Consider the following 10,994-nt stretch of genomic DNA (forward strand, 5'->3'; position numbering starts at 1 on the left):
AACTAATGTACAATAGTGCTGCATATAGTTGTAGTAAAAGTGGAAGTTAATTCATTTATTTCAGCATCAAATGTTAACTACAACGTATTTACTCAGTTTAAATTATACAAGCATTGTCATTACTGTTAAACGGAGCAAATTAATGTATCCAGGGCAAGAAAAATGAAAATAAATAGTGTTTGCTGACGAAAGCGGAAGTTATTTCCTCCACGATGGTTAATTTGGTCGCTACAGTTTCGGTTGTGCTTCGTTTTTCGTCACTGGTGTGTAATTACTTAGAGGCTAAATTTAAATACTTTTTAATACTTTTCTCTGCTGTTCTTAAGTAAATTAGCCCCTTTAATGTGTTAATGATAACTTTGATTTATCATCAAACTTATGTCGAATCTGTTCCTTTGTAAACTTGTTTACTTTAGCCAGTCATTGCGAGCCTTGTCGGAGAAAACTATTCCAACTATCCCATGACTGATTATTTATCAACAAGTAAACCCCACTCAAAAATACCTCGACGAACACAAAATTCTCTCTTTAAAATATTTAGGTAGGGCATTGAAAGTAATTATAACCGGATGTCTACGCCAGCCTCCACCAGCGATGCGATCACGTGATGTGTGGTAGACAAGAGACTTATCTTGACCTGATTTGTGCTCTTCGGAATGTCCTAGTCTTTGGCCGGAAGACTTCGCATGGTGATGATGAAGCGGTAAAACAAGTAAGTTAAAAACATTTAAGCTTTGGGAATTTTTAAGACGACATAAAACCGCTATTCACAAACACTGTTCACTCTTGCCTTAGCTTTTAATTTTGTGGAGCGTAGCATTCTTGTCAGCGATAGCCAGGTAATGAACAACGCACACGAAAGGTAAATTAGCCAGTGTAAGCTAACTGGGGTAACCTAGCAGCCATGTTTTAACTAAATAGCCACGAATTACGTTTCTAAACTATTGCGCGTGTGCTGTTCTTGGCGGGGCTTTGTTGTGCTGTGTGTTAGCTTGCTAGCTTGCCTGTCAACTTGGCTAAGTTAATAACTTGGCAGCTTGACAGATGTTTGTTCTGGTAGCCGATCAGGAACCTGCTCTGAAAGCAACAGAGATACATAAGGATCGAGTCATTTTAAATGGCAGTCAAATAGAACTTGTGGATTCGGAATGACGGAGACTGTTGTTTCCCGGAGTGTCTTATGATTCACTAGCACAACTATGCTCTCCATTAATGGCTGTTTTTAATGCCAAAAGTTACGGTGGCCGATAGGGCCAAACGCAGAACCGTGTTTCAGATCAATTTCACTCAGAATTGATTAACTATTAGCGGTAACGTTTTCAACCATGATACACGCCAGCTTCAAGTTAAGGCAACAAACATGGACAAAATAATAGGGACATGTGACACAGACCGGAAGTGAAGGTGTTGAACTGCTTTCCCCCCGCCCCTGCGTCTGCCCCTCTTCTGGGAAGACGTCCTACAAAGTGTGTCTGTGGGAAATGATGATGATGATGGTGATGTGGTTACTTCAGGTCTGCGGGAATGCCGGGCGCAGAGTACGGGGAGCTCGGGGGCAGCCTCCCCGCCATCGCCTCCCTGAATGCCTCCTACTCCACGACGCTGTCCCTCCCGTCCCCGTACATGCTGCTGCCGCCCGCCAAACGCAAGGCCATCTCGGACGTGCGCCGCACCTTCTGCCTCTTTGTGACCTTTGACCTGCTCTTCATCTCCCTCCTGTGGATCATTGAGCTCAACGTGAGACCTTTTTTTTTTATTTTGTTTGTTACAGTTTGTTGCCAGGTGTTTGACCGGTATGAACTTTGACCCCCCGCCCTCCCCTTGTAGATATCCAGCACCATTTGGGAAAGCCTAGAAAATGAGGTCATCCGCTACCACTTTAGGTCCTCCTTCTTTGACATCTTTGTAAGTTTGGGTTAGGGTTGTCATCCCATGCTGCCCACAGCCACTAGGGGGAGTACTTGTCACGTGTCTAATTTCTGAGGGAATTTAATAATTTTCCTGTTCATTCAATTGGAATTCTGACTTGTTGTTCTGCCTGGTTGCAGCTGCTGGCTCTGTTCCGGTTCCTGTGCCTGCAGGTGGGCTACGCCGTCTTTCGCCTGAAGCACTGGTGGGTCATAGCGGTGAGTTCATGAAACGGTCACAATGTTAACTCGCACATTTTCCCAGGCATGAAGAAATAAAACGCTAACATTCCACAGGTCACCACCCTCGTGACCAGCGTCTTCCTCGTTGTGAAGGTCATTATTTCTAACGTGAGTGTTGTTTCTTCTTCTTCTTTTATCGCCGTGTGTGTGTGTGTTGCGTAATGCAGGCTTATCAGTTTCGGCCTCATAAACGTTTTCACTTCTGCATCATTGTCAGTAAACGGTCGTTTGACCAGACCGTGTTAACCTCTGATGCTCCAGACGTTTGCTTTTTATGGCTATGCGCAGCTCCTGTCCCAGAATGCATTTGGCTACGTGCTGCCCATCACCTCCTTCGTGGTGGCTTGGCTGGAGACCTGGTTCCTGGACTTCAAGGTGCTCACCCAGGAGGCAGATGATGATAGAGGTGAGGGGAACCAGCATGTAAACGCACCCCAAAGAAAACGCCTTTTAAAACTTTATTGGGCCTCAGCGTACCTGGCGGCAGTGAATGCGGCCTGCGAGCGCGCCCCCATGATGTACCCCCGCGCCTTGTCGGACGGACAGTTCTACTCGCCGCCTGAATCGGTTGCAGGTGATGATGAACACAACGGCCTCCCTCCTCCTCTCAGTCTCGCCTCTTATTTGCTGACATCGGTCTTACCTTACCATGACCTGCAGGCTCTGAGGAAGATCTCGATGAGGAGGGGCTCGGCCGGCGTGCCGTCACCGCTCAGGTACCACCACCACCACCACCACCACGCCGTCTTAACACTGATGCCTTCTGTCTGACCCTCTATGGTCGGTCCTCGCAGGAGAAGGAGTATGTGGGACAAGGACACGAGGCTCTCACCATCGTCGAGCAGATCCTCGCTCAGGAGGACAACTGGAAGTTTGAAAAGAACAACGTGAGCGGCTGTCTGGTTCAATGTGCAATGATATGACCCAGCGTTTTTTAAAAGTTGTTCAGAAATTTTATACGTTTATTTATATTAATAATTAATTTATAATTATTTTATTATTAAATAATAAATATTAATATGTATAAAAAATAAATATTAAATACAATTAATTAAATAATAATTTTGTATTTATAATTGTATAATTAATAAAAAAATACATTATAATTAACTAATTCAATCCCAGCCATTTTTCATAAGCCGTCCCTCTTGGCAACAGCCATTTTTGATGATTGACAGATTTTTCAAGGATTACAGAATATTGTGTTCTTGGGCTATATACACATGCTATATACCAAAAGAATGATTAGACTCATCAGAAAAAAAAAAATATATATATTATTTATATGTTTGATTTGGGAAAAAATAATTATAATATTAATATTTAATTTAAACAATGCAACAAAAGTGCTGAACCAAACATGCATTAATGTTATTAATTACATTCACATGCCAACTGTTACAAACTACATTATGTACACACGCTACCTTTTTTAACACAAACAAAAACACATTTCATAATTCCCCTCCTTTCACTTTGTTTCAGGATGCCGGCGACTCGGTCTACACTCTGGAGATTCCGTTCCACGGCAAGACTTTCATCCTCAAGGTAGCAAACGGTGGTTGCCGTGGTAATGTCATGCCACTAGTTTAACAGTGCTATTTTTTTAACCATGTGAACCATCATTGGCACTGGTTGTCATCGCTCCATTTGTCTTTCAACCGAGTTAGTTGCATTGAGCATGTCATGTTGTTATGTCAATATACACACTGCAAAAAGCAGCCAACAGAGGGCAATATAGCCGATTATGCTAGTTAGTGCAAACAAATATCTGTGTTGTATAAGGTGTCGGGCTTGGTCTGTACTCTGCCATAACGGGGTTTTCCGCATGGCCACTGGTTATAAACAAGACATGTCACGTGAGGCATCAGCCCCCCCCCCCCATCCGTGCTGACAGGACATCACATGAGCAAAGCTGTGATGTATTGCAACTGGCCCACAGACTCCACGTTATTCTACTTTATGTTATTGTCAAAGTGTAAAAACTACAGAACCTCATAGAAAACCATCCAAAGGGACAAACGTGAGGTTGTTAAGTTTATGAGGATGGCACATTCAATAAAGCTGGGACGTTATCAATTTCACGGTTAACTATGAAAACTGTTTCCTCACAATCCACTGTGGCGAGTTAATTTGGGGGGGGGGGGGGTGGTGCTGGCTTCCAAGCGTTCCTGAATGCAACAAGTGTATCAAATCTGCTTCAATGCTCACCATTTAATTGGCTTTAATAGCCCGCCAATTAGCTCTGGATTGGCTATTAGACTCAGAAAAAATATTTTAAGACATTTCTCACATTTTTTACAATTTTCTCTCACATATTTTGCTGATTGATGGGCAGACATCACAAATGAATGTGTGCAAATACCTCAGTAAACGACCACCCTGCATTTTTTGGTTCCCACTAAGAACTACCACTAAGGTTTCTTCCCAGCCGTGCTTCGTGACTATTGGCCTGACGTAAACATGACATCCAATTTTTTTGTTCCTTCAGGCCTTCATGCAGTGTCCGGCTGAGCTGGTGTACCAGGAAGTGATCCTGCAGCCTGAGAAGATGGTCATGTGGAACAGAACCGTGTCCGTCTGCCAGGTCAGCTTGGATGACTGCAACTGTAGTGTTTACTTATTTATTCCAGCTTTTATTCCAAATACAGACACTTTTTAACAAGGTTTGGTTAAAGCCTTCCTCTCCACTTCTTTAGATCTTGCAGCGGGTGGACGACAACACGCTGGTGACGTACGACGTCTCGGCCGGGGCGGCCGGAGGAGTCGTGTCCGCCCGGTATGTCTTGCCGGGCAGCCATTTTGGCTAACTTTCATTTATAATGTCCCCGTTTCTTCTCCGCAGAGACTTTGTCAACGTCAGACGGGTGGAGCGTAAACGCGACTGCTACCTGTCGGCCGGCATGGCCACCGAACACGACGCCAAGCCTCCCGGCGGGCGTTACGTCAGGTTGGAAAAGGCGACATTTTTCGTAGCGATGACGCAGCTGTTTTATTTCTGTTAACTTTTCTCACATGAAGGGGGGAGAACGGGCCTGGGGGGTTTGTGGTCCTCAAATCCAGCAGCAACCCGTCCGTGTGCACCTTCATCTGGATCCTCAACACTGACTTGAAGGTGACGCTCTGAAAGCTTTATCTTAAGACGTGTAGCAAAGCCTTTTTTTTTTCATGTAGTGTTCATAAACAATATTATCATATTATTACCACACATAAAAAAAACACATCTCCTTCCTGTTAGGGTCGACTACCCCGCTACCTCATCCACCAGAGTCTCGCCGCCACCATGTTTGAGTTCATGTCACACCTCCGCCAGCGCATCGCCGACCTGCGTCCCGCCGGGCGCTGCCATCACCAGCGCTAACACTTAGGATGGCACCGTGCCCGCCCCCGGACATCAGGTGCCACTTACTAAATACACGGAGAGGACACGTGAGAACACACATTGGCGTTCCGGCCTTCCTCTTCCTCGCTTGTTACAAAACGACTTTTCTCTGAGCCTTAGCTTCTTTTTGCACACAATCTTTTTTTTATTATTATTATTATTATTCACATCATGTGCGGCTGCCGCTCTTTTTGCTAACGATAAAACAGCCGACACTTGCGATGTGATGGTTGTCCACTCGGCCACAAGAGGGCGACACCACCAATATGTGCTTAGCTTCTTGCCCAGGGTGCAAAAAAAAACAAAAAAAAGCGTGTGCCTGTGTAATTTGTGGTTAAAGAACTATGTAGCCATTGTATCTAAGAGCCTGAGGCCACATAACAAAGTGATGACTGGAAAAGGTTGCGTATTGTTTTTTTTTTTGTTTTGTTTTTCGGGCCAATCAGGAGCAAGGATTCCTCGACGCTCGCAAATGTCGCCGAGCTCCCCAACGGCGTCAGGTGGCCTTGCAGGGAGCTCGTTACTCCTCTCAGTAGATGTTCCCAGTTGGAGTTTGGGAGTGGTGATCATGTGATGAGCCTTGCTAAAGAACACTTGGTTCTTCTCCCGGGCAGACATGTGAGTGTGGAGGAATGTCAAAGAAACGAGCCGTATCGACATTTTTATTTTTTTATTTTTGGTGCCTTTATCGCTGCCACGTTTTTTTTTTTGTGCTTTTCCTTTTAAAACACACGCGCTGTTAAAGGCTCTTTTTAATACGGTTACACGCATCACACTGAGGCGTTGTGTAAACGCCTGGTTTACAGCATCATTTAAAGTCAAACTGACCAACTCTGTTTGTTTTTTAATTTTAGCTAGTGTCTAATAAATGCATTATGTCATGGTTATGGATCATATGTTTTATTCCGGAGCTAGTACTTTACGTTTCTATGAAATGCCAACATGGGGCACATTTGGAATGTGTCTCCACATCTCAAGCACCTAATTAACCTATTAAAAGCTTTTTATGCTATGTGACCCAGGACTGGGATGGAGCCAGTGCCCTCTGTCTTAAGAGGCAGCAGCTGTACCATTACACCAGTGGTTGATTTCTGTCATTTTATTCCCACTCCGCTGTGCGCCAGTCAGAAGTACAATGAAGACATGGTTAAAATGGTCATATTTTCAAAATGGTGGTTGGAGAGTCAAAGTCTAATTGAAATACGTTGCTTTCCTCCAAAACAAAAAGCCTATTAATCTGAGACACAAAGAGGTTTTATTCTTAGTTCAATTCCTCACAGGTCAGCAACATTTGTGTGTGGGGGGGGTTGCCTTATTTTGAAAGAATGTTGCCTTCTGCTCGACTGTGTAATCAGTAATGGTTGGTCCGTTTGCGGAATAAGCAGAATTGTTCTTCACTTTCCGACCCGTTTGCGTCAAGCTTGTGAGGCTCAGATGACCGATTCCTTAATGTCAGCAGCAGAGATGGATGTCTGTGTGCATTCCTGCTTTGACAGGACATATCTTACAGTAGCAAAGGGCCGGCGGCCATTTTGTTACCCATGCTCATGCGAGCAGTGGTGTTTAAAATAAGGTACAGTAAGAACACCCCCTCAGGGTGTGTAATTAAAATGAAGGAAAATTGTGTTCTCAAAAGGGAGAACACAATGTGAACTACACGGAAAGGGGGTGGTGTGGGGGGGGGGGGGGGTGATGATGCGGGCCGCTCACATGACACGGCTGTGACTATCTGAGGGCCGATGAAGGGCGTGTGAAATGTTGGGAGTGGAGCTGTGGTCTGCAGAGCAGCGGCAGACCTCCTCTGGCCTCTCCACCTGCAGGGACCCGCCTCGCCATCCTGGACCATGGGAAGCTGAACAAGAGGTGACGTTTGACTTTGGCCAGAGTGAGACCTCCTGTAGCCCACTCTCTCTCATCTTCACTTTGCTTGTTGCCCACCAGGATGTGAACGTGCCACGTGGTCTTCGTTCCAAGCTGCCGAGGGTCCGGTGAGGGTATACATTTTTTATTTTTTTGTAAGAAGACAAGTAGGGGGTTATCTTCATCCATGGGCTCAGCATTCTCCAAGTTCTGCATGCGGTGCTGCTGCTACTGCTGCGCTGACAGTGACAGCGACGACGATGACGAGAAGCAGCCCTTGATGCCGTAAGAGCACCGCTCTTATTGAACATTACCGTAATGCTCCTAGAAGTGTGCAGTCACTTTGTAAACATTTGAATTGAGTGGTTAAGTATGTGGCCTGTGACCTAAAAACCACAGTTTGATTCCCTTCAATTGGTATGTCCCACGTATTGCTGGTTTAAAATAGTAAATAGTTAACCTCTGCCCATGCTGATTATTAAAAGGCTTAAATTATTGGTCAAACTAGTTGGATTTGCATATTTAAATATTTTATTTACACATTTCTTCCGCTATTTAAAAAAAAAAAAAAAATTATGTGAATTTTTTGACAGGCTGCCCTTTAGAAAACCCCTAGCACGTATCATCATAATGATAATTAAAAAGATAATAGTAAAAAAAATAAATTAATGTTAATAAAATAATGAAAATACTAATAATAATCAACAATATCTCTGTGTAGTCCGGATCCACTGGATTATTTCAGCCGGGAGGTCCAGAAACGTCGTGACGAGGAGACCAACCTGTGGAGCGAACCAGGTGACCCCAGCCACTCGGAGAGAGATGACGACCGGGCGCTCTACTCGCTGCTGCAGGCCCGCAACAAGACACGCATGGGATCCTCCGTAGGTTTAAAAAAAAAAAAAACTTTAAAGACACAAGACTTTTGTCATGCGTGCTGTGCTCTAGGGTTATCGTCGCCTGAGCGTGGACATTGAGGCCATGCGAGACACTCGCAGAGAAGTCCGCGACAAGTGGAAGACCATCATGGAGAACCTTGGTGAGAGTCCACGTTCTATTTGTTGGCCACTACGAAAGCCGCTTATATATACGTTGTCGTCTAGGCTTCATGGCGGAGGCCGACTCTCTGCTGACCGTGTCCGCCGGCGCCTCGCTGGACCGCATGCGTAATGCGGCGGCGGCGCGCAACCTGCTGCAGACACTCCACTCTGAGACGTCCATCTTTAGCAGCAGAGAAGCGCCGCCGGAAAGATACCTCTTCATCCTGGTGAGAAGCACCTTTTTGGGTACCCTACTGGTTTGGTGGGGGGGGGGGGGGTTGTTTCCAGCTAAGGCTAACTTTAGCAGGTTATTTTCATCATTACTGAATTGAAGTCTTTGCCGTGGAATTGGTATCCCTGGTGTATTCTGGGGAACCACTAGATGGAGACAGTGTACCACTGGTGTAAAGTCCTGCCTCTTAATAGGATTCAATGTTAATAAATGGAATATTTTTATAGTTAGAGCATAGAAAACCTGTTTATGACTTTCTAAATACGGGCTCTAACATTATTGGAGCCCTGTGGATGTGGAATAACATCCCTGGACTCACCAGTACACTCGTAATTATTTTATGTTTACACCTGATTGTACAGCTATTATGTCTAGACGGCTACTAGCTAGCAAGCTAAACAGTTGGCTTCGAATTCATTTCTTCTAAACTAAAAGGGTTTCAAAGGTCAAAGTAAGAAGCAAGCCTACCACTTCCACACAGAAAGAGAGGAGAACCTTTTTTTACAAGGCAGGGTAACATAAGAAGGATGGATCACTTGCTTTTCAATATGTTGTGACTATTAAGATGAAACCGCAATATAGCGAGGGTGCAATAATCCAACTGCAATATTGTGAGGGACGCCTGTACCTGTACCAGAGTACCCAAAGTGTAAAGTGGGCGTGCCTACACTGGTTTTCATTCTTGCAGGAGTCCATATTTGAAGCTAAAGAAGCCTTCCTGTGTTTGTGACCCATTTTGAGAAGCGGACTACGACATTAAATTATTTTCTACTTGCAGGATCGTCTGCTGTATCTCGACATTGCTGATGACTTTCTGGCGAAGGCTAAGCGCTTCTACCCGCCACGGGACACGTCGGATGAGGACACGCCGGGCAGCGCCATCAACCTGCCGCTGCTGCTGGCCCGCGTGGAGGCCATGAACGGGGCGGCAGACGACGACGAGGGTGACAGCGGCGGCGAAGGCGATGACAGTTCAAGAGGGCGACCGTGAGGGTGCAGTACTCAGAGACACAAGGCAGGGGGCGTTAGACGTGAACCCTGAAGGAACCGGATGGACGGAACCCAGTGAGGTCTTTTGCTGATATCTCAAAAGTGCATGACTTGTTTGGTTCTGGATGTTCTTAGCGTCAATTGTTCAATCTGTGGAGAACCTCCAGGGTTCTGACCGTCCCATGACGCATCACATGACTGATAAAGCCCCCCAAACAAACTGCTGACTCGCTCTCAAGTGTGTCCACCCTGTGGCTCTGTTCCACTGTCTGCAGCGACGTGCTCATGTGCTGCTCTTTGTGTGTCTTCTGGTGTTTATCTTCAGCGTGAAATAAAGTCATGTGTCCCGTCTCATGTTTTAAATCCAGGAGCGACACTCCCTTCATGCCAGCAAGTTAAATTCATCCCATAAAGACATTTAAAGGAGCTATTTGGCAGTTGCCTCCGCAGCTTCGCCGGCCCTTGGCTGGCACTCGCACCGCGCTCCACCGGCATGCCACAGAGCCCTGCAGGGGGGCTGGTGGGGCGCCGTCCGGTGTCTGATCACCCCGATGGGACAGGGGTGATGTGTTTTGGCTGCTGCTTGTTGTTTAGCAGATCCCCCTCTCTCTACGGAGACATTTTTTTTAGTGGATGGCTGATGGTCGGCCAAAACAATGTTCTAATGCGGGGGTGTCCAAACTTGTCTTGCCGCATATTGAAAAATAGAAGCAAGCAGTGGGCACTTTTACTTTTACTAAACCAACCTATAGTTTATGCATAGTCATGGAAAACTGATCAGACCACCCTTGTTTCTTCACTTATATGTGAATACGTGCTACAACTAAAGGTACTTTTGTTTGGACAGAAGACATCTAGCAACTTCCATGGTTTTCTTGATCATAACCTACTTAAATTAATAACTTTGTACTTCCAAAAAATGTAACTCATGAGATATTTTTGTTATATTTGTTCGAACTCTACCTTTGGTTGTACCACACATTAAAATGAACAAGAAACTAAGTGTAAGTATATTATATAAATGTTCCCTTGTTTATGGTGGTTCCAGACCTGACCACATTAAATTAATGTCCGTGATAGAGGACTGAATTGAGTATTTTCATACAGCATGTAAAGGTGCTTGATTTTGTAAATACTTTATTAAAAAAAAGATTACTGGACTAACGTAAACATGAAATAATACCTCCTTTAGTCTTTACTTTCCTATTGATTGTTTACGTTACATTGCATTGCATTGCTTCAGGGACTCAAGATGGCCGCTAGTAGCGCGCTAACAAGCTAGCGAGTTAACCAGTTGGCCATTTCTTCTAAACCTAAGAAGGCAAAAACTCACTTTAACA

The 10,994-nt window shown here is 45.0% G+C and overlaps 2 protein-coding genes across 2 annotated transcripts; both read left to right on the plus strand.

Moving 5' to 3' along the window:
- The first annotated feature begins 565 nt into the window (after window positions 1-565).
- On the plus strand, window positions 566-6,417 carry stard3 (StAR related lipid transfer domain containing 3). Its single transcript, XM_058049345.2, has 15 exons — window positions 566-712; window positions 1,515-1,737; window positions 1,828-1,905; window positions 2,049-2,126; window positions 2,205-2,258; window positions 2,439-2,556; window positions 2,623-2,724; window positions 2,811-2,866; window positions 2,945-3,037; window positions 3,636-3,698; window positions 4,642-4,737; window positions 4,850-4,929; window positions 4,996-5,100; window positions 5,172-5,265; window positions 5,389-6,417. The coding sequence occupies exons 2-15, from the start codon at window positions 1,525-1,527 to the stop codon at window positions 5,509-5,511; spliced, it is 1,353 nt and encodes a 450-aa protein (XP_057905328.1). The 5' UTR covers window positions 566-712; window positions 1,515-1,524; the 3' UTR covers window positions 5,512-6,417.
- A 799-nt stretch (window positions 6,418-7,216) lies between these two features.
- LOC131103239 (melanoregulin) lies at window positions 7,217-10,003 on the plus strand. The gene is made up of 6 exons (XM_058049346.2): window positions 7,217-7,395; window positions 7,474-7,677; window positions 8,114-8,276; window positions 8,341-8,431; window positions 8,496-8,659; window positions 9,443-10,003. The coding sequence occupies exons 2-6, from the start codon at window positions 7,580-7,582 to the stop codon at window positions 9,653-9,655; spliced, it is 729 nt and encodes a 242-aa protein (XP_057905329.2). The 5' UTR covers window positions 7,217-7,395; window positions 7,474-7,579; the 3' UTR covers window positions 9,656-10,003.
- Window positions 10,004-10,994: the final 991 nt, after the last annotated feature.

Source organism: Doryrhamphus excisus, linkage group LG16, assembly GCF_037039965.1.
Source record: "Doryrhamphus excisus strain RoL-2023G ecotype Guam linkage group LG16, RoL_Dexc_Guam_v1.1, whole genome shotgun sequence".
NCBI classification, from domain to species: Eukaryota; Metazoa; Chordata; class Actinopteri; order Syngnathiformes; family Syngnathidae; genus Doryrhamphus; species Doryrhamphus excisus.

What these genes read in the sequence shown, in the direction of transcription:
- stard3 (XM_058049345.2), top strand. Translation starts at nt 1,525, where the DNA reads ATGCCGGGCGCAGAGTACGGGGAGCTCGGGGGCAGCCTCCCCGCCATC. An exon ending in GGAGGAGTCGTGTCCGCCCG is followed by an intron (nt 4,930 to 4,995) that starts GTATGTCTTGCC and finishes TCTTCTCCGCAG; the next exon opens with AGACTTTGTCAACGTCAGAC. An exon ending in TCCTCAACACTGACTTGAAG is followed by an intron (nt 5,266 to 5,388) that starts GTGACGCTCTGA and finishes CCTTCCTGTTAG; the next exon opens with GGTCGACTACCCCGCTACCT.
- LOC131103239 (XM_058049346.2), top strand. Translation starts at nt 7,580, where the DNA reads ATGGGCTCAGCATTCTCCAAGTTCTGCATGCGGTGCTGCTGCTACTGC. An exon ending in GAGAAGCAGCCCTTGATGCC is followed by an intron (nt 7,678 to 8,113) that starts GTAAGAGCACCG and finishes ATCTCTGTGTAG; the next exon opens with TCCGGATCCACTGGATTATT. An exon ending in AGACACGCATGGGATCCTCC is followed by an intron (nt 8,277 to 8,340) that starts GTAGGTTTAAAA and finishes GCTGTGCTCTAG; the next exon opens with GGTTATCGTCGCCTGAGCGT.